At 46.3% G+C, this 20,988-nt stretch overlaps 1 protein-coding gene across 1 annotated transcript in view; it reads left to right on the forward strand.

Moving 5' to 3' along the window:
• The window catches only part of TNRC6A (trinucleotide repeat containing adaptor 6A), a 189,193-nt gene that overhangs the window by 103,292 nt on the left and 64,913 nt on the right, over positions 1-20,988 (forward strand). Inside the window, exon 3 of the mRNA XM_049789071.1 lies at positions 20,202-20,289. Within this exon, the coding sequence (XP_049645028.1) occupies positions 20,202-20,289 (88 nt within the window). The remainder of the gene's footprint in view (positions 1-20,201; positions 20,290-20,988) is intronic.

Below are 20,988 nucleotides of genomic sequence, written 5' to 3' on the forward strand. Positions count from 1 at the left end.
CTGTGTAATTTGATAAACATGACTGTTTTCATTGCCATATGCTATTGTGGGAAATTAATTCATAAACATTGCATGAAAGCATATTGTGCTATACTTACATGATACTAATTTTTTTAAATCCTAAAGAAATACTGTAGTATATAAACATTAACGTCTCAAGTAGCGTCTCAAGTAGATGTTAGGATGTTAAGAAAATCATGCCTGGGGCCAGAGTGATAGTACAGAGGGCCGGGTGTTTGCCTTGTGGAGGAAGAAGTCTTGAACATTGCCAGGTGTGGCCCCTAAACTAAACAAGTAAAAAGAAAATCATCCCAGTCATAGGGAATAACTGTTCAGGGATGACACAGGACAAGGAAGATCAATGGCATTTCCTGGATGTTTCCGATTTTATCGCTTGGAAATATGATTATGAGCCCCTAAGCCAGGAGCAATTTCTGAGAACAGAGTCAGGAGTAACCCCTGAGAGTTACACCCCTGAGTGTGGCCCAAAACCAAAAAAAAAAAAAAAAAAAAAAAAGAACTGAAATGAAAAAGCTCAGAGAAATAAGGAGAATAAAATAATATCATTAATTAGCATTTTGGTGTATATGCTTTAGAACTTACTGTGCAATCTGCTCCTATATTTATTATTTACTACGTATCTTCTTTTTTCGGGTAATGGGGAGGGGAGGAATTGGGCCATACAAGGCTGTGCTCAGGGCTTCCTTCTGGCTCATGCTTGGAGTTCAAAGTTGGCAGTGCTCAAGTGCCCCAAAGGCAACCAGGTTGGCAGTGTGTGGGGTGCCACCTTATCCTGTCTTTTCTCTCTGTCCTCTTTTTTTTTTTATTTTGATTTTTGGGCCACACCCAGTAATGCTCAGGGGTTACTCCTGGCTATGTGCTCAGAAGTTGCTCCTGGCTTGGGGGACCATATGGGACACCGGGGGATCGAACCGCGGTCCGTCCAAGGCTAGCGCAGGCAAGGCAGGCACTTTACCTTTAGCGCCACCGCCCAGCCCATCTCTCTGTCCTCTTACACAATTAATTTTCCCAGGATAGAATCTGGAGGTAATGGGACTTTTAGTTTCTTTTCAACAGGGAGATTTGGGGACATTTTAATTATTTTTTGTGGGGGCACACCCAGTGGTTCAGAGGTTACTCCTGGTTCTGTGCTCAGAAGTCATTCTTGGCAGGCTCAGGGGACAATATGGGATGCTGGGGATCAAACCTAGGTTGGCTCCCCTGCATACAAAGTAAACACCTTACAATTATACTATCACTCCAGTCCCCATTTTAATTACTTTTGGGCCACACCAGCAGTGCTCTGGGCTTATTCCTCACTCTGCACTCAGGGACCAGTCCTAGCAGGGCTGGAGGACTATCTGGTGACCTGGATCATAAAAGATGGGATGATTCCAGGTCAGTAACAAGTAAGGCAAGTACCCTACCTGCTGTCTTATAACTCTAGCACCCAATATCTGAATTTTGTGTGGGACCTAGGGGGTTCACAACTGTTGTACATAGGGGCTAATCTAGGTTTTGTGCTGTGGAAGCAGATAGGGTTACTCTCAGTGATGCTCAGGGGACCAACAGGCAAAACTTTAGTTTTAGTTCTTTCTTTAAACTATCTCTCTGGCCCTATGAGGGTGGGGTGGGGATGGGGGCGCTGTTTTAAAACCAATGGAAGAAACAAATTAATTTAGAAAGAGGAAAGTACGCGCCCCAGAGATAGTACAGCGGTAGGGCGTTTGCCTTTGATGCTGAAGGACGGTGGGTGGTTTGAATCCTGGCATCCCATATGGTCCCTCGAGCCTGCCAGGAGCGATTTCTGAGCGTAGAGCCAGGAGTAACCCCTGAGCACTGCTGGGTGTGACACCCCCCACCCAGAAAAAAAAAGAAAGAGGAAAGTAGAATGATTTTCAGAGTGAGGTTTCGAAAGTACACACAGGGGGCTGGAGTGAAAGGACAGCAGGCAGGGTGTTTGCCTTGCACCCAGCCAATTCTGGTTCAACCCCAGCATTCCATATGGTCTCCTAAGACTACCAGGAGTGATTTCTGAATTCAGAGCCAGAAATAACCCCTAAGCGCCAATGACTGTGGCCCAAAAACAAATAAAAAGAACATACACACATACATGCTCGCAGGAATCTTTCTGTATTTCTATGTGTGTACACATTGCTGTATTTACTTGTAGGCATGTATCGTGTATCTACCATTAATCCTAAATTTATCTACACCTGATGTGCAGATGTATCTTTCAGGGTCTGAGGATTTATTTCTTACCCTGTGAACTATATTAGAACAGCTCTTGTTCTCTTAATTTCTTGCAACCACTTCTCCATCATTTTCATTGTACCTGAACACATGTCAAGGGGTTCCAATTTTATTTTTTTAACTTTTATTTATTTATATTTGATTTTTGGGTCACACCCAAAAACTGTGCTGTGCTCAGGAGTTACTCCTGGCTCTGCATTCAGAAACTGGCCCTGGCAGGCTGGGGGACCATATGAGTTGCTGGGTCGAACCGAGGTCTGTCAGGGTTGGCTGCGTGCAAGGCAAACGTCCTACCGCTGTACTTTCACACTAAGGCCCTCTCCATCTTTTTCTTGTTATCCCCGAACACCTGGTAAGAGGTTCCTAAATTATTATTTTGGGCCTAACTCAATTCCCGGCTATACTTAGGGCTTTTTCCTAGCTGGTTACTCCGGATCATTCCTGGAGGGACTGGGGTTTGAACTGGAGTCAGCCACGATAAAGGCCAGCTCCATCTCTCCTAGCCCTAGCTCTCCAGCCGCAGAAATCCAAACCCTAAAGCCACATCTGGGCCATCTACAGTTTATTCATCCTCAGTCAGAAAGGGATTTTAGTATCTGATGATGAAATAGCTGGAAGAGACCCAAGATTCTCTTGATTTTCTCTTTGTTTGTTTGTTTATTTGGTTTGTGGGTCACACCCGGCATCGCTCAGGGGTTCCTCCTGGCTCTATGCTCAGAAATCGTTCCTGGCCGGCTCAGGGGACCCTATGGGATGCCGGGATTCGAACCACCGTCCTTCTGCATGCAAGGAAAACGCCTTACCTCCATGCTATCTCTCCGGCCCCTCTCTATTTTCTGGACAGCAATTCGTGCAACCTAGACCCAACTCCATCAAACGGGTGGGTTGGCAACATTCAATGTATGTCAAAAAACACACACACAAAAAAAAACCCAAAACCAAAACAAACAAAATAAAAGCGCGTGAAGAACCTTACAGTCTATCTCGGATCCGCGTTCACCAGCAGAGAGGTGAAAGAAATGATCCAAGGTCAAAGAGAATTTCCAGAGCGGGTTTGCAAAAGCCGCGCGGGCACATTGCACTGCGGCAGGGGCCCAAGGTGCGGTCTCAGGCGCTATTCCACCCCCCCCCCCCCAGATCGGCGGCTGGTTTCGGCAGGGGAGGGGCAGGAGGGCCGCGGAGCAAACTTTTGTCGCAGCGCAGGAGGAGGACGAGAGGAGGGGTTGGAGATCCAAACGGTTCGGGCTCGATCTGGGTGTGTGTGTGCGTGTGCATGCGTGTCTGTGTGTAGGAAAAAAGGCCGGCGTCCATGCTCTGTTGATCCCCCTCAAGAGATCTGCCCACAGCCTCCGCAGTCGTGACTCCCCCTCCTGGCCCCCCACCACCCACGCCAGGTCTGGCCGGGCCCCGGGTGCGGGTGCGGGTGCGGCTGGTTGCCAGGGGCCGGCCGGGTCCGCGCGCCCGCCTAGTTGCCAGGCGCCTCCATCTTGAGCCTTAGGGCCGCGGCTGCCCCGGAAGTACTTGCGGGGCGGCGCGATCACTTCCGGCCTGGGCCCTCCTGCGGCGGCGGCGGCGGCGGCGGCAGTAGCGGCGGCGGCGGCGGCGGCGGCGGCGGCGGCAGCGGGTCGGTGTAGAAAATGGCGCTGGTGCAGCGGCTCGGGCCTCTCCCCGCGGCGCTGCGGAGGGCTTGAGGCTCGCGGGCCTCCCTCGCCGCGCCCACTTGCTCGTGCACTTTACACACATGAGGTGAGCCTCGCTGTGTGCGTGTGTTGGGGGGCCCCCGAGCCAGCCCGCGCTGCACTGGCAGGGAGGCGCCGCGGGCGCTGCCGCAGGGCCCGCCACTTCGGGCGGCTGCACCGGGGCGCCCGTCCCTCTCCCTCCCTCCCTCCTTCCCGGCCTGGACGGGGGCTGGGAGGCCGGGCGTGGGACGTGGGACGTTCCGGAGGGGCTCGATCTGGGTCTGCGGGGCTCTGCGCTGCGCTGCGCTGCTAGGGGCCGTGCCGTGCCGTGCCGTGCCAGGGCTGGGCAGGGCTGGGCTGGGTTTGGGGGTGCCCGGGGTCACCCCTGGCCGCCCGCCTGCCCGCCCGGCCGCAGTGGGGGTTGCGGCCGTGCAGATCTAGCTTGGTGCGTGCCCCCCATCCCTGCCAGGGCGCCCCGATTTCCCCTCCCCTCCCCTCCCCCATCGGCCCCGGCGCGAACCTCTCTCCTCTCCCTCTCTCTCTCTCTCTCTCTTTCCCTCTCTCTCTCTCGCTCTCGCCCGCGGCTCGGTTTTCACTCGCATCCTTTTCCTTCCCTTCCCTTCCCTTCCCTTCTCTTCTCTTCCCCGCCGCTCTTGTCTTTGCAGAGAATTGGAAGCTAAAGCTACCAAAGACGTAGAAAGGAATCTTAGCAGGTAAGACGGGCGAGCTGCCTCCCTCTTTCCCCCCATCCTCCCACCCCCACCCCCATTGCCTCTCTATGCCCATTCTGGGGCTCGGGAATTCCCCCCCCACCCCCTAAATCTTCTCCCCTCCACTCCACCCCCATATCTTTTTTTTTTTTTGCACGCAGGGAGCATTTCGGGGAGAGAAGCGGCCGAGGGGGGGGGGTGTTGGTTGGAAGGGATTGCAAGGGAGATGCGTAATTACGCGTGTCTTCCTTTCTTTTGGGAGGCCAACATAAATAAATAAATAAAACACAAGAAATTCCAAAGCCAAAAAACAAAACCTCAAAAAAAAAAAAAACCAAAAAACCCCACCAATAGCAGAACCCCGAGTAGCAATTCTTGTAAACTTAAGTTAAAGCATTCTCACCCTCTTAGAATTTAATTAGGGGGACTTGTGCATTAATTACTATTGTAAATGGTTTGCAGGCATTGTGTGAGTCAAGATCCAGGCGGCCCTTATGGCGGGCTGTCAAATTGTTTTGGCTTTCCCGGTTATTACTTTGTAACTCAAATTGTTGCCTTTATGAAAAGATACTATGTGCCACATTTCCACACTTTCCCCTCCCCCCCCAAAATAAGAGCTAGTCTGGAGGATTCTTCTTCTGCACTGAGAAGTGCTGCCCTCGATCTTGACCAAGCAGAAATTGCGTTTGGTTTTCTTTGGAAACTCTTTTATTTGTCTGGAATTCGGGATACCTGGGTGTTTTTAATCAGCAGGTAAAATAATGAAAAAAAAATTGGGGAGGGGCGAAGAGGAAATGAATCCTCAGTAAGGAGGAATCAATCATAGCAGACCCTAGTATGGCTTCCTACTGTAGATGTAAATCGCCATCTCTGAGGGATTTTCTTTTCTGTGGAAATGTTTATCTTTATTGAATTGTAATTGCTTAAGTATCAGCACTTTGTATACTATTTAATTCTTTGACATTCCTCTTTCCCCACTTCCCCATAGTCTTAATTATTGTTTTCTTTTTCCATCTTGCTGGGACACATGGAGAAACTTCTTGGCTTATCAGGGGCCAGCATTCTCTTTTGACTTGGACAGAATAAAATTTATAATCTCAGTTTTTGTTTTTTTAAGAGAGAGAGGGATAGAGAGAGAGAGAGGGTGTGTGTGTTTAGCAGGTTGTGCTTGATTGAAAGTTTTAGGTTATAAGTACCAAATCATACCGCCTGCATATTTTTCGCCACTCAGACTCGTTCCATTTTGCTGTTCTTTTGTGTTTATACTGCTGCTAACCTATTTCTACGATCACTGAAGAAATGTATAATCGGTGGAAGGAGACAGCATTTGTGGTTTAGAACGATTTTTCTGTTACTCAGAGTGATGAAGTGATAATTTTAAAAGAAAGGAAGCCTGGCATTTAGGCTTCCATAAGTTTTGGTTGGGCACTGAAATAAGCTCGAGTGTCAAGTTATTCAAGAAATAACAAGCTAGGGAACTGTTGGGGAAAAACAGGTTGAGTCTTTTAAGGTGTAGCTTCTGCCTCAGAGCCGGGACTTTCTTGCCTTTCTGTTCCCTTCCATTTTGATCTTGTCAGGTGTCCGTAGAAATAGAAATCCAGGGGTTTCCTCCGACTTCATTAAAACGGGCCTTTCGCACACATCCTTTTCATTGCAGTTGGATCACATTTGGAAACTGTGGGTCACGTACCAGAGTTTGAATCTTAGCTTTGCTATTTATATGTTGACCTTGACTCTTGACAAATCGCTTAGCCTCTCGGTACTCGATCCATAAAAGGGGAGGTCAGTGCTGGCCAGTGGCGAAGGTCAGTCAGTTAAGCCTCCATGGGCTGGACGGAGACTGAATCTTAGATGGGTGTGGATTCTCATCTGGACCACAGGGCATACTTGGCCTGTAGGAGCTCCTCAGGTTGGATGCCTGGCACCAAAAGTTTAGGTTCTTTTTTACTGATCTACAGAGATTATGTAGGAAGACCCTAGTTAGAATATCATTATTGTTTACATATTTTTTGGTTTGGGGCCACTGACTCATGGTGCTTTAGGGTTTACTCCTCGTGGGACTTGTGGGATCCGGATGGGGTGCTGGGTATTGAACCGGGTTCAGCCACGTGCTAGGCAACTCCCTTACCGACTGTACTGTTCCAGCAGCTTATAATTAATCTTTTTTGATGATGGTGCCCCTTTCACCGACTTGCAAACATTTATTTGCTCTGAAGGGAAGGAGGAAACCCTGAATCTGAGGAGGCTGCACAGGACAGGAGGTTTCTGACTTGGACTCTCAGGAAGGGTCTGAGAAGGGCGCCTTTCCTGAAAGTGCATTAGGAGGTGGAGGTGATGTGTTTAGGTGAGCAGCTCTTCTATTTATCTCTAGCTTCCGAAAGAGTCTTACCTGTCAGCCCCCATTTTAGCTCTTTTCCAGAAGCCACGGCATCATGCTGTATTACTGTAGTAAACGCTTTCTCTGTGTTCACAAAGCAGGAGTAATCTCTGGGCAGGGGAGGTGGGCAGCGGCCACTGGCTGAGAATGTCCTTTCTGAAGACTGCTTGGGTTTCTCTCCCCCCACCCTGTTGTAGCAGAACTAGGCCCCCAATTTTAAGATGCCCTCTGGGATCATAAGGGATACTGGGGATTGAACTGGGATCAGCCACCTGTAAGGCAAATGCCCTACCAGCAGTGCTCTCTCTCTCTGCCTAAGAATTACATTTCTTCGCTCTTCAAAACTGCAAATCCTCAAGACAGTGTCAGTTAACAAAAAACATGGGCTGGAGCAATAGTAGGGCAGGTTAGCTGCTTTTTTATACATAGCCAACCTGGGTCTGATCCCTTGCACTCTAAAATATTCCCCTAGACCTGTTTGTGGTAGTTCTTGAGTATAGATCCAGAAATAAGCCCTGAGCACCACTAGGTAGGCCTCCGAAACAAAAGAGAACAAAACAATCTGGTGAGCCAGAGCAAAAGTACAGTGGGTAAGGTGCTTACCTTGCAAGCCAAGAACCCAGAGAATTTTGTTTATTTAGTTTTTTGGGCCATACCCAACAACTCTCTGGTTGGCTGTGTGCAAGGCAAATGCTTTGTCACTGTGCTGTCACTCCAGCCCCAAGAACCCGGGTCTGATCCTTGTACCCCATATGGTCCCCGAGCCCATCAAGTATGGTGTATGAGCACAGAACCAGGAGTAAGTCCTGAGCACTGCCAGGCTCCCCAAAACAAAAAATCAAAAGCAAACAAATATATTGGCATGAGGGAGATTTGTTTTACTACCCTAGAATCAATATGTGTATGTATATTTATACATATTTACACATGCTTACATATTATATCATTTTTGGCTGGCCACCTGGTGATGCTTTGGCTGACCATGTGGTGCATGGGATGGAACTCGGGGCTCTTGTGTACCAAGCCTATACTCCATCCATTTGAGCCAGCTCCCCTTTCCTAGGTAGGCAGCGTTTTAATTCACTGCTGCTCATCACAAATGTCTCATCATGTCAGAGACATGTCTTCATTGGCTTATCACCATTGACACTGACCCTTAGAGAATGGAATCAAAATTGAAGGGTGAAGAGGCCAGTGGGAGATCAAAGTCAGAAGGAAGGAAAGGCACCATATAAGCTCAAGAGCCCAGGGAAGTCTGAAATTGTGGGTATTGGCTTTGATGGATGACATAAAAGTTTGGGGGGGGGGGTCTGGGTAAGGTGCTGGAGAAGATCCTACGGAGATCCAGTGGAGAGGGTACTGGTGCTGACACAGCTCAATTTCTGGCTTCCTATATAAGGTTCCCTGAACCTTGCCAGACTGAAGTAGAAGTGTTTAGATAAATCTTTGTTTCAACTTTATAGCTGAGGTAACAGTTAATTTGTATAAACCTTGAAATAGTGGCTTGCTACAACTGCTGTGTGTATAGGGGCTAGGGGCGTGATAGGATCAAGATAACTATAGCACAGCAGTAGGCTGTTTGCCTTTCACCCGGTTGATCCAGAATGGACCTTGGTTTGATCCTCAGCATCCCATATGGTCCCCCAAGCCAGGAGCGATTTCTGAGCTTATAGCCAGGAGTAACCCCTGAGTGTCACCGGGTGTGCCCCCCCCCCCCAAAATAAAAGAGATGATCCAGGGGTGAAGATGCTTGTCTTGCTTGTGGCCAACACAGATTTAATCCCCAGTCACATGTTGTCCCCTCTATCTCTGTAGTAACCCCAAGTATCACTGAGTCTCCCAAAAAGAATAACTAGTAATCTAGACAAGTGAGGAAGCTCTATTCAACAGGTGGCAAAAAAGAGGTAAGAGGGGCAGGAGACATGGTAAGGGCGGAGAGGGTGCTTACCTTGCACACCGATGACCTGGGTTTAATTACAGCATCCCTTGTAGTCCCTCAAGCACTGCTAGGATAATCCCTGAGCATTACAAGGTGTGATTTCTTCTCTCTCTCTCTCTCTCTCTCTCTCTCTCTCTCTCTCTCTCTCTCTCTCTCTCTCTCTCTCTCTCTCTCTCCCTCCCTCTCCCTCTCTCTCCCTCTCCTCTCTCTTTCCTCTCTCTCTCCTCTCTCTCTCCCCCCTCACACACAAACAAAAACAAAAACAACAATGAGGCTAGAGTCTGAAATACTGGAGTTCGAGATTAGTTGTGAGAAATCTGAATGCTCTTCATCTTGTACGAATGGGTGATTGGCCTAGCCAGTCAGAATTAAGGTTAGAATGGAAATATAATCCTTGTTGAACTCAGCAAATCTAATTTTTTTTTTGGGGGGGCATACTAATGGTGCTCAGGGCTTAATCCTGGTTTTGCACTCAGGGTTTTATCCTCTTCCTTCCTCAGCCTGCCCCCTGCCCTCCCTGCAGGGCAAGGAGAGACCCTATGTAGTGCCAAGGACTGAACTTGGGTCAGCTGCCTGCAAGTAAGGTACATTATTATCACTCTGGCTGTCATCTGAATTAACTTTGCTAAGTATTGGGGCCAGAATGTAACTCGGCTGTAGAGCACTTGCCTTACATATATGAACTAGGTATCCTATACTTGGTTCTGCTAAAAAAAGGCCAAAGCCATAGAATAATTGAGTATTTAGAACTGAATCATATGAGACACCTTCATTATTCTAACCCCTACATTTTACAAATGACAGATCTTTTTACTCACTTTCAGTTTGGTGAAACTGGGATCACATCTGGGATCACCTTGGTTGTGCTCAGGGGACCAGGCAGGGTGCTGGGAATGGAATGGCTCCTGCTGCTTGCAGTTAGAAAAGTGAGGGTGTCCAGGGAGAGGGCTAGCACGTGTATTTTACCTGTGGGATCCCTAGGTTCTGGGCCCAGCACCACCTGACCTTCCAAGCACCAAGCGGGTAGTAGCTCCTGCACCCCTTACCGTGTGATTCAAAACCAAAACGAGAAAATTAAAGTCTTAGGGCACAAGCTATAGTATAGCTATCCTGGTTCAATCTCCAGCGTTCTATATGTTCCCCCATAGTCTTCCAGGAGTGATTCCTGAGCACAGAGCCAGGAGTAAGCCTGAGCACTGCCCATTGGGTCTTCCCACTCCCAAAGAAAGAGTGGAAAGGCTTGTTTGTGTCACTTGCCTTGCAGCCAAGTGTGAGCCCCTTCATGGAACTGGCCAAAGGGAGGGGAAAATATCACTTCCAAAAATGAAAGATCACTGGAACCTTGAGCAAGGCAGGGAGAATAGACCTGCCTAGATTGTTGGTTCTTCAGACTCTGGCACTTTCTTGTCTTGCTAATGAGGACCCTCCCCCCCCAATCACCGATCACCCCTGGGCAAGTTTGATTTTGTTGCCTTTGTACTTAGTGTTCATAGTGAATATCCTCATTTTCTCCCTTTTGCCCACTTAGGTCTTTGTAAGTAGATTTTTTTCTTTTCCCTCAATTCTTGCCTATAGTTTCCTTGCATTGGTAATGTCCTTATCTTTCCCTGCCTTTTTCCTGTATTTGATATTTTGGCAGGAGCTGTGGTGTTGTCAGGCCACCATTTGGATTCACTGGATGGTTTGTGCTGTGTTAGATTTGGCTTAAACCTTGGGCAGCGGTGACACTTTGAATCAACTTAATCATATTTATTATCTAGTGTTTTTATCTCTAACATCCACTGTGTGTCCTTTGAGGCCATGTCAAAGAATGAGTTTAAGTTGAGACTGAATTTTATTTTATTTATTTATTTTTTTTTGTGGTTTTTGGGTCACACCCGGCAGTGCTCAGGGGTTACTCCTGGCTCCATGCTCAGAAATTGCTCCTGGCAGGCACGGGGGACCATATGGGACGCTGGGATTCGAACCGATGACCTCTTGCATGAAAGGCAAACGCCTTACCTCCATGCTATCTCTCCAGCCCCGAGACTGAATTTTAAATACCTGAGGTTTCAGGAATTCATGTTGAAGTTGATCTACTGTAATGATGGCGGATTTTTTGAGGAGGGTTTTTCTGAAGGTTAACCTGGTTGTTAGATGTGAAGTCTGCCCGTTTTCAGCTCTGACTGATCTGTTAGTTCTTTTTTTACCTGATCTCCTGGATGCGAGATTGGAGTGCTGGATAGACCCCTTAAGAGGTGTTCTTAGGAAGGACATCCCTTCTTTCTGTGGGCATTGTGCCTTCGGACCCAAGTTTTTTGGGTTCCGTAGTGAAACACAGCTGGTCTGAAGTCCTTTGGAGAATTAATTGTGGGCTTGACAAAAAAATAAGAGATTGTCCTTTAGCATTTATCAGATTTCCAAGAGTTGTAGCTCTCCAAAGATAAAGCTATGATGTTACTTTACAGGGGAGATGTCAGATGCTAAAGAGGGGAGTACAAGGGCAGTTGCATGACTGTAGAGAGAAAGTAACAGACAACTACATAGAACCCTGCTCCCCCAAAAGGAAAAAAACAGCATATAATTCTAAAGTGGTCTTTGTTTAAAATGATTTGCATACTCTTGAGTTGTCAGTGTTGTAGAAATGGTAGCATTTTCCCTCTTGTAGCTGGTGCGGGGTGTGGGGGGAACATTTGGCATTTTCAGCAGTCGTGTATTCTCTGACGATGACTCAGCGGCCTGCCTGGTGCACATGGAATGTTCAAAGCAGATTGAAACCGGCTTGAGGAATTTAATACTTTGAACCTTACAGGATAGTTGCTGTTAAGCAGCAATTGATTGGATTTTGTCTTATAACAAACAAGATTAAGCCCAGCCATTTGTTTTGCTGTTCTTACTAATGTTTTCCAGCCATCTAGCTAGTATCCCCATCCCACCCCCAGTGATTCTGATCATTTTGATAATGGTGACAGCTGTTTCATTGACTGTCTTTCCTTCCATTAAAACTAAACCAAAAAAACAAACAAACAAAAAAGAGCTGTGAGTCTAAATATATTTAAACTGGTGAAATTAATTGGTGAATTTAACTGTATTTTTAAAGCATCACTGCACTCGTTGATGGTTATCTATGCAGAAGATGTTACAGGAATAGTTTTCACTGAGTCTGGGTGTGAATCTGGTCCAAGTGAGAGTCATTTCTGTGAAGATTGCAGCCTTGAGTGTGAATTTTTTTTCTTGATACTACTAGAGTCTGTCATTCAAAATCAGAGAGAGACCTTTGCTGGCTCCCCACAGACCTCAAGTTGGGATTTGTCAGGGCTCAGTTAATCTGTTTAGCTTTGACCTTTCTGTCTTTTGCCCAATCTTCAGCTCCTTTGCTGTGTTCCTTCCTATTTCTCCCTTGTTTGTTTAAAAATAGTTTGTTTCAGGTGAAATTCACAGGCAGTAAGAGAAAAAATGTGTTCGAGAGAATGTGGACTTCTAGAGATAGGAGAGGGATGACTGCTTTAGTGGTTTTATTTATTTGGTTTTGGGGCCACACCCAGCCATCTCAGGGTTTACTCCTGACAGCACTCAGGAATTACTTTTGGTACTGGGGACCTTTTCACACCCCCTTTATCTACTTTGTGTCAGCTTTTTTTTTTTTTTTGGCTTAGTTCTCCCCCCTTTTTCTTTTAGGGTCACAGCTTGCTCAGAGCTTATTCCTGGTTCTGCACAGAGGATCATTCCTGGTGGGACTTGGGGGACCATAATGGGGTGCCAGGATCAAATCTGGGTTGGCTCCATGCAAGGCAAGCTCCCTACCCTCAGTACTTTGGCCTTAGGACCTAGCTACTTCCTGGCTATGCTCTGGGGAGCTCCAGTTGTTGCTTGGGGGAGGGGACTTTGGGGTTCCAGTATCTTTGAACTGTAGCTCTCACATACAAAGCAGCTCTCTCTGGCCCCAAAACCGAAATTCTTAACTTGTTTCTTAGGTTTTCTGCCCCTAATTTGAGTGTTTTCATCTTGTAAAGGTTGTTGGCTTTTGTCAGATGATTTTTCAGATTCTGTTGAGGTCATTAGTATAGTTTGCAGTTGGGCCATACCAGGCAGTGTTCAGGGACCACTCCTATTGGGGTTTGGGAGACCATATGTGGTACCAGGAATCAAATCCAGGTCAGCCATATGCAAGGCAAATGCCCTACTCATTCTATTATCGCTCTGGTCCCCAAGAAATAGTGTAATTTGATATACTGTTGATGTGTTGCATTTGTAGACTGATTTCTTATGTTTATTCATTTTTTTGGTTTTGGGTTAACCCAGCAGTACTCAGGACTTATTTCTGGTTCTGTACTTAGGAGACCTTATGGGGTACTGGGATGGAACCTGGGTCGGCCCTTGCAGGGCAAGCACCCTGCCTTGCCCTCTGTACTGTTGTGCCAGTCTTTGATACCATGTTTAAACTGCCCTTGCATTCCTGGATGTGTTCCACTTGAACATGGTATAAAGTTTCTTGTTGTTTTTGGATCAGACCCAGCACTGCTCAGGACTTACCCCTTGTGCTTTGTTCAGGGATCATGCGTGTGTGACTTGGGGAACCATTTATGAGGATCCAGGTTGCTCACATGCAAGGCACTCTGTGTTGTACTATCTTTCCTGTATGAGTGATTTTTTTGTTCTGTTTTGTTTTGGGGCCAACCCAGTGGCACTTGCGGGTTACTCCTGGCTCTGTGCTCAGAAATTACTCCTGGCAGGCCCAGGATACTATATGGGATTCTGGATCTCGAAACTGGGTCAGCTACGTGGAAGGCAAATACCCGCATGCTATCGCTCCAGCCCCTGGTTTGTTTTTGGGCCACACATTGTGAAGCTTAGGAATCTGCCAGTGCTCAGGATATTATATATGGTGCTGGAGATCATGGACACATGCAAGGCAAGTGCCTTACCTGCTTTAACTGCTGTCGTATCAAATATGTATATATATATATATATATATATATATATATATTTTTTTTTTTTTTTTTTTTGGTCTTTGGGTCACACCCGGTGATGCTCAGGGGTTACTCCTGGCTGTCTGCTCAGAAATAGCTCCTGGCAGGCACGGGGGACCATATGGGACACCGGGATTCAAACCAACCACCTTAGGTTCTGGATCGGCTGCTTGCAAGGCAAACGTCGCTGTGCTATCTCTCTGGGCCCCAAATATGTATATTTTTTAATGTTGCTCCATTTTATTTAGCGATCTCTTATTTATACCTGTAAGCAGTGCCAGGGATTGAACCCAAGCCCTCACACCTGCAAGAGAGTGCTCTGCAGTTTTACTGCACCCCAGCAGTTACCATAGTTTCTGTGTCACAGTTACACTAGTGACAGTTTTGGTTTTCATGCAGTCATTGCACCTCACCACCACTAAAGTCCCCAAGACCTTCCTGTGCTTTTAGGTGCTCAAGGGACCCAAACGTTATTGCAGCCACCATAGCTACATATATGGCAAACAAGGCACTTTACCTCTAGCCCCAGTTAATTGATTGATTGGCTCATACCCACCTTTGCTCAGTGGCTCTTCCTGGCTCTGCTCAGGTTTTTTGTTTGTTCGTGTGGGTTTTTTTTTGGCCACACCCGGCTGTGCTCTGGTTTTTCCTGGCTCTGCACTCAGAAATAGCTTCTGGCAGGCTAGGGGACCATATGGGATCCCGGGGATCGAACCCAGGTTGGCCCCGGGTTGGCATTGTGCAAGGCAAATGCCCTGCCACTTTGCTATCACTCTGGTTCCTGGCTCTGCTCAGGGGTGAGGAATTCCAGATTGACCCAGATCTACAGGGATATATGTGCTGACTGGGATAGAACCAGGATTGGCTGCTAGTAGTCAAGGCAGGCACTTTAACTCCTGTCCCATCTCTCTGTCACAACCTTTGTGTGTGTGTGTGTGTGTGTGTGTGTGTGTGATTTTTTTGGGGGGGGGGGCAGGGTCACACCTGGTGGTGCTCAGGGTTTACTCCTGGCTCTTTGCTCAGAAATTGCTCCTGGCAGGCTCAGGGACCATATGTGATGGCTGGGATTCGAACCACCACCTGTCCTGTGTTGGCTGCATGGGGAAGGCAAACGCCCTATCGCTGTGCTACCTCTCCAGCCCCACAACCATTATATTTTAATTAAAATTAAAAAAAAAAGTGCACTTTTTTGGATATGGACCCATATCTGACTGTTCTCAGGGCTTACAACCCTTACATTTTAATTTTTGTGTGTGTGGAGAATTTCTGTGTCTGTATCCATAGGATTATTATTTTGTAGCTTTCTCTGTGATAGCTTTTTCTTTTGGGTTTTGAGCTGTAGGTTTGAAATTTACTTTTACACATTTTTTGGTGGAGTGGGGCACACTTGGCCATGCACAGGGCTCCTGGCTCTGCACTCAAGGATCACTCCTGGGGCCAGAAAGATAGCACAGCAGTAGTGTTTGCCTTGCACGCAGCCAATCCAGGACAGACGGTGGTAGTTCAAATCCTGGCATACCAGATGGTCCCTCTAACCTGCCAGGAGTGCCTCCTGAGCTCCACTGGGTGTGACCCAAAAACCAAAAAAAAAAAAAAAAAAAAAAAAAGGGAATCACTCTTGGCAGTCTCAGGGGACCCTGTGGGTTACCAGGGAGGGATCAAACCCAGGGCAGTCTTGTACAAGGCAGGTGCCCTACCTGCTGTGCTATTGCTCTGGTCTTCATTCTACGCTTTCACCGCAATGATAGTTTTTATATTTTCAGTTTCATTTTCTACTCCCTCCCTTTTGTTGTTAAGCCATTCTGACAAACTCAGTTTCACTTTCTTTAGTGCACTGCCCTTGTTTTTGAACTGGGTTATAATTGATGTAGTTTGTGTAAAGCACTAGTTATTGGATATATATGTATGTATATATGTACGTATGTGTATGTGTGTATATATATGAATGACCCGAAGATGCTCAGGAGTTACTCCTGGCTCTGTGCTCAGAAATCACTCTTGGCAGGCTTGGGAAACCATATAGAATGCTGGGGATGGAACCTGGGTGGGCCATGAGCAAGGCAAACACCCTCTTTGCTGTGCTATCATTCCAGCCTGTTTTCTGTTTTTTGTATTGCTTTATTTTTAGACTATTCCCAACAATGTTCAGGGATTACTCTTGGCTCTGCACTCAGAAATCATTCCTAGAGATGCCCAGGGGACCATATGTGATGCCAGGAATCAAACCTGGGGTGGCTGCATACAAGACAAGTGCCTTCCCCACTGTTGTATCAATCCAGCCTGAATTTGATATTTTTCTTTTTCTCTTTCTTTCTTTCTTTCTTTCTTTCTTTCTTTCTTTCTTTCTTTCTTTCTTTCTTTCTTTCTTTCTTTCTTTCTTTCTTTCTTTCTTTCTTTCTTTCTTTCTTTCTTTCTTTCTCTCTCTCTCTCTCTCTCTCTCTCCCTCTCTCTCTCTCCCTCTCTCTCTCTCTCTCCCTCCCTCCCTCCTCCCTCCCTCCCTCCCTCCCTCCCTCTCTCTCTCTCTCTCTCTCTCTCTCTCTCTCTCTCTCTCTCTCTCTCTCTCTCTCTCTCTCTCTCTCTCTCTCCCCTCTCCCCCACACACACACCTGACAGCGCTCAGGGGTTACTCCTGGCTCTATGCTCAGAAATCGCCCCTAGCAGGCACAGGAACCATATGGAATGCCGGGATTCGAACCAATGACCTTCTGCATGCAAGGCAAATGCCTTACCTCCATGCTATCTCTCTGGCCCCAAGGTCAAAATATTTCAATGCTAATTTTTTTTGAGGGGTTGGGCTGCACTTGGCATCGTACAGAGTTTATTCCTGGCTCTGTGCTCAGAAATTGCTCCTGCCAGGCTTGGCGGGGGTGGGGGGAGGGAAGGGAAGAAACCATATGGGATGCCAGGAATTGAACCCTACCCTATCGCTGTGCTATCTCTCTTGGCCCCCCAGGCCTAGATTTAAAAAAAAAATCAAAAATTGTTTTGGTGTTTGGGTCACACCCGGCAGCACTCAGGTGTTATTCCTGACTCTGAGCTTAGAAAACACTCCTGGCAGGAACTGGGAATCATATGGGAATCAAACCCAGATCACCCCTGTCCAAGGCAAACTCCCTACCCACTATATTGTCACTCTGACCCCAGGTCTAGATTTTAATCCTGGGCTCTGCTTCTCAGTTGGGCCATAGCCTTTATTGTGCTAATAGCAAGTGCCTTGATTTTGGTTGTGTTGTTGCTGAGGGATAGGAGTGCTGGGAATTGTGGTGGAATTTTCTCCTTCATCTATTAGTCTCTAGGACACTTGCTATCATGTGTTAGATTACCTAATTTTTTTCTTTTCTAAATTTTGCTTTTTTTTTTTGGTTTTTGGGCCACACCCTGCGATGCTCAGGGGTTACTCCTGGCTGTCTGCTCAGAAATAGCTCCTGGCAGGCACGGGGGACCTTATGGGACACCGGGATTTGAACCAACCACCTTTGGTCCTGGATCGGCTGCTTGCAAGGCAAATGCCGCTGTGCTATCTCTCCGGGCCCTAAATTTTGGTTTTTGAGCCACACTCAGATGCTTATGGCATATTCCTGGCTCTGTACTCTGGGGTCACTTTTTTTGTTTTGTTTTTTGGGTTACACCTGGTGACGCTCAGGATTTACTCCTGGCTCTACGCTCAGAAATCGCTCCTGACAGGCTCGGGGGACCATATGGGATGTCTGGATTCGAACCGATGAACTTCTGCATGAAAGGCAAATGCCTTACCTCCATGCTATCTCCCCTGACCCTGAATTCTTTATTTTTTTATTTTTTGGTTTTTGGGTCACAACCTAGTGGTGCTCAAGGGTTACTCCTTGCTCTGCGCTCAGAAATTGCTCCTGGCAGGCTTGGGGGACCATATAGGATGCCAGGAATCTAACCAGAGTTTGTCTGCGAGCAAGGCAAACACACTACTGCTGTGGTACTGCTGTGCTACTGCTGTGCTATCTCTCCGGACCCCTGAACCTGAATTCTTGGTTGTTGTTTTTGGGTCACACCTGGCAGTGCTCAGGGGTTCCTCCTGGCTTTACACTCAGAAATCGCTTTTGGCAGGCTTGGGGAACCATATGGAATGCCAGAATTTGAACCAACGTCCTTCTGCATGCAAGGCCAAATGTCCTACCTCTGTGCTATCTCTCCGGCCCTGACCCTGAATTCTTAATCATCTTCTTGCACTTGGTTGACTTTCTTTTATAAAACCTTTACCCTGTTGACTCATCTTCTATTCTGTTCTTCCTGGATTCTGCTTGTGGGTTGTTTGAAGCAGCAGCTTTGGGTCCTTGTGATGCTGGGAATCAGGCCCAAGCCCCATAGGTTCCGTGTATGCTCAGTGCTGGGAGTTCACTTCCCGGTTCCATGTATTCTTTGTGTTGTATTTTATGACTCTGATTATAGGACTGGTGGAAACTCTTCAAGCTTAATCTGTTAGTTTTGGGCCCCACTCAGTGGTGCTCAGGGCTTACCTCGGCACTCAGGAATTACTACTGATAGCTGGGGTTAGGGACACAACCATCTGGGATGCTGGAGATTGATTGAATCCAGGTTGGCTGTATGCAAGGCAAACACCCTCACCACTGAACTATTGCTCTAGCATTAGCCTCTGAGTGCTGGTGTTGACCTCTGACTTTTCCTGGTGGTAACGAGAGGCTGCTTTCTCCCATTCTGTCCTGTACACAATGTGAGGGTGAGTCAAGGTTACTCTTGGCAGGAAACTGCTTCGCTCTTCTCAATATATGACAGCTCTGCTGAGGAAAACACGAAGAGGCAGTGAATGATTTTAGTGAACTGTATTCTTAGGGTTACCACTCTTGTGTACATTATTACAGGCTGTAGACTGTCAGTCACCTCATATGTCACTGCCTGCCTCACTCCTCATCCTTCAGCCAGCTCCGGCTGTGCTGTATGTGATTTCTGCAGGGCAGTTTCCTCGGAGTGTGCTTGACTTCTCATTTTATCTTCCGGTGTTCCAACTGCCCCATGCACCCAGCCTCAAAGAGCAGCTCCTGCTTTGTCAGTTCTTGGCTCTTGTGGTGTGCCTGTGATTGCAAGCTGGGTTTCCTCCCCAGTGCCTGGGACTCACTTTTCCGAGATCTTGTTGATCTCTGCAACTGATAGTGCAGGCAATGCAACCTTGTGGTGGGGTTTTCAAAGCTCTGAGTCCTTCACTTGAACAGGGAGGAAGGTGGTCTGCTGTCCTGAAGGAGTGAGGGGCAGGTTTCATTTGAGGAATAATGCCTCGCCTGGGAGTGGCTCTTACTTCCAGTTAGAAAAGTCTTGGTCTGGGGGTCAGACTCCGGTGCTTCCCAGAAGAGACTCAACCTATGTCCTTGGGTTTGAGGCAGGATTCAAATGTGTGTGTGTGTGTGTGTGTGTGTGTGTTCTCAAGTATGCCGAGGATATAAAAAGTGAAGGTGTCCCTGTCTTGTCCCCAAGTAACTCACTCACCCCTCCACCCCCCAGGCCTATTTCTATGCTCCTAGCTGGGGCCTGGGTGCCCAGCATGGGAGGAGGGCAGAGTTCCCTGAAGTCCGTGCAGTGCCTGTTCTCTTTGTGTTAGTTTTGTTTGTTCATGGGTGATTGATTGTTTCCTTTGCTGTTGTTTATTCTGGATAGTTTATGTAACACACACACACACTACACACACAACACACCATCATTCAGTGAGAATAGAAAGACCCAGGCACTCATTCTGAATCAGAGGTTCTGTTGACAACCCTGAGCATTTGTGCTTTTAAGAATGGAAACAAACTTATGTAAAGAATTGGATGGGGGGCTTCCCAAGTGTTGCTAGAAAGTCTGAAATGTTTTAGATGGTGAGTTAATGCTGATATAGAAGTTGCTTACTTAGAATCATTAAAAGTATTTATAAAGCCATCAAGCAAGGAAAGACAAAGAAAATCCAGATACCTGGGCGGGTGGGTTCCACAGATTCCCTGTAGCTACTGATTTAAATTGAGGGCCCGGAGCAGGTTAATTCCAGTGCCCATGATGTTATTGATTCATGCGCCAGAGTTGAAGACAGCTGTTTGTTTCCCAGTATAAATTTTGCTAATTATAGGTTGTCATCTTTGATGTGATAAAAGTTCTACTAAAGATTTATTAAAGATAATATTGTGCACTGGCTCTATAGTTAGGTGCAGGTTGAAAATTGTGTTTGATGTCAGTGAAAGAGAAAAAAGTTGCCTTATTTAATAAATGAATATAAACCTGTATGCAACATTTTTATTAATGCATTTTGGGAAAGTTAATTGCAACTGTATGGTTCAGGGATTTAGTGCAAGAAGAAGAACAGTTGATGGAAGAAAAGAAAAAGAAAAAAGACGACAAGAAAAAGAAGGAAGCTGCTCAAAAGAAGGTAGTATATGTATAAACTATTTCTATTAAGCAGTTTAAACATTGAAAAGGAAAAATTATCTTCACTTAACAATTGAAAAATATTTGTTTTATTGTTTAATTTAACTGGGGATTCATTTTAGTTTTTAATGTCTTTAAATGTGTTTATGTAGAAACTTGCCAAGTATGTAAAATTTAATGAATTTAATCTTGCCAGTAGTTTGTTTACCAAAGGTAAGTGCTCTATTTAGGTCTTTATCTTTCAATGAGCGTTCCCAAGTTTCCTATTACATCACTTTATAAGTGACAACAGGGGGAATTTATAGTAACAGAAAGGACTTGAAATTGGCCTCTTCCAGCTTTGGTACAGAATAGCATAGCTTTCAGGTAGCCTCACTTTCCTCATATTTTATAAAATGAGAAATGAATTAAATGTGGTAGTATAATGCATATACCAAATACTAAACATAAGAGGAAAGAAATTGTCATTTTTCTTTGTAATACCTCAGTTGCTTTTAAAAATTTTTGCAGTTTTCTTGAGGATATTTAAAAGTAAACCTAAGATATAATATCTGCAAAGGACTTGAAGCGGTCAGTTGTCAGAAACTAGTGAAATCATTGCAAGTTACAACAGTAAAAGTTTACTTTTATAAAGTAAAAGATCTGGCTTTTCTAGATTAACACTGAAGGCTGACCATGCAACTAATTGGAGAAGGTTTCT

Source organism: Suncus etruscus, chromosome 15, assembly GCF_024139225.1.
Source record: "Suncus etruscus isolate mSunEtr1 chromosome 15, mSunEtr1.pri.cur, whole genome shotgun sequence".
In the NCBI taxonomy this organism is placed as follows: Eukaryota; Metazoa; Chordata; class Mammalia; order Eulipotyphla; family Soricidae; genus Suncus; species Suncus etruscus.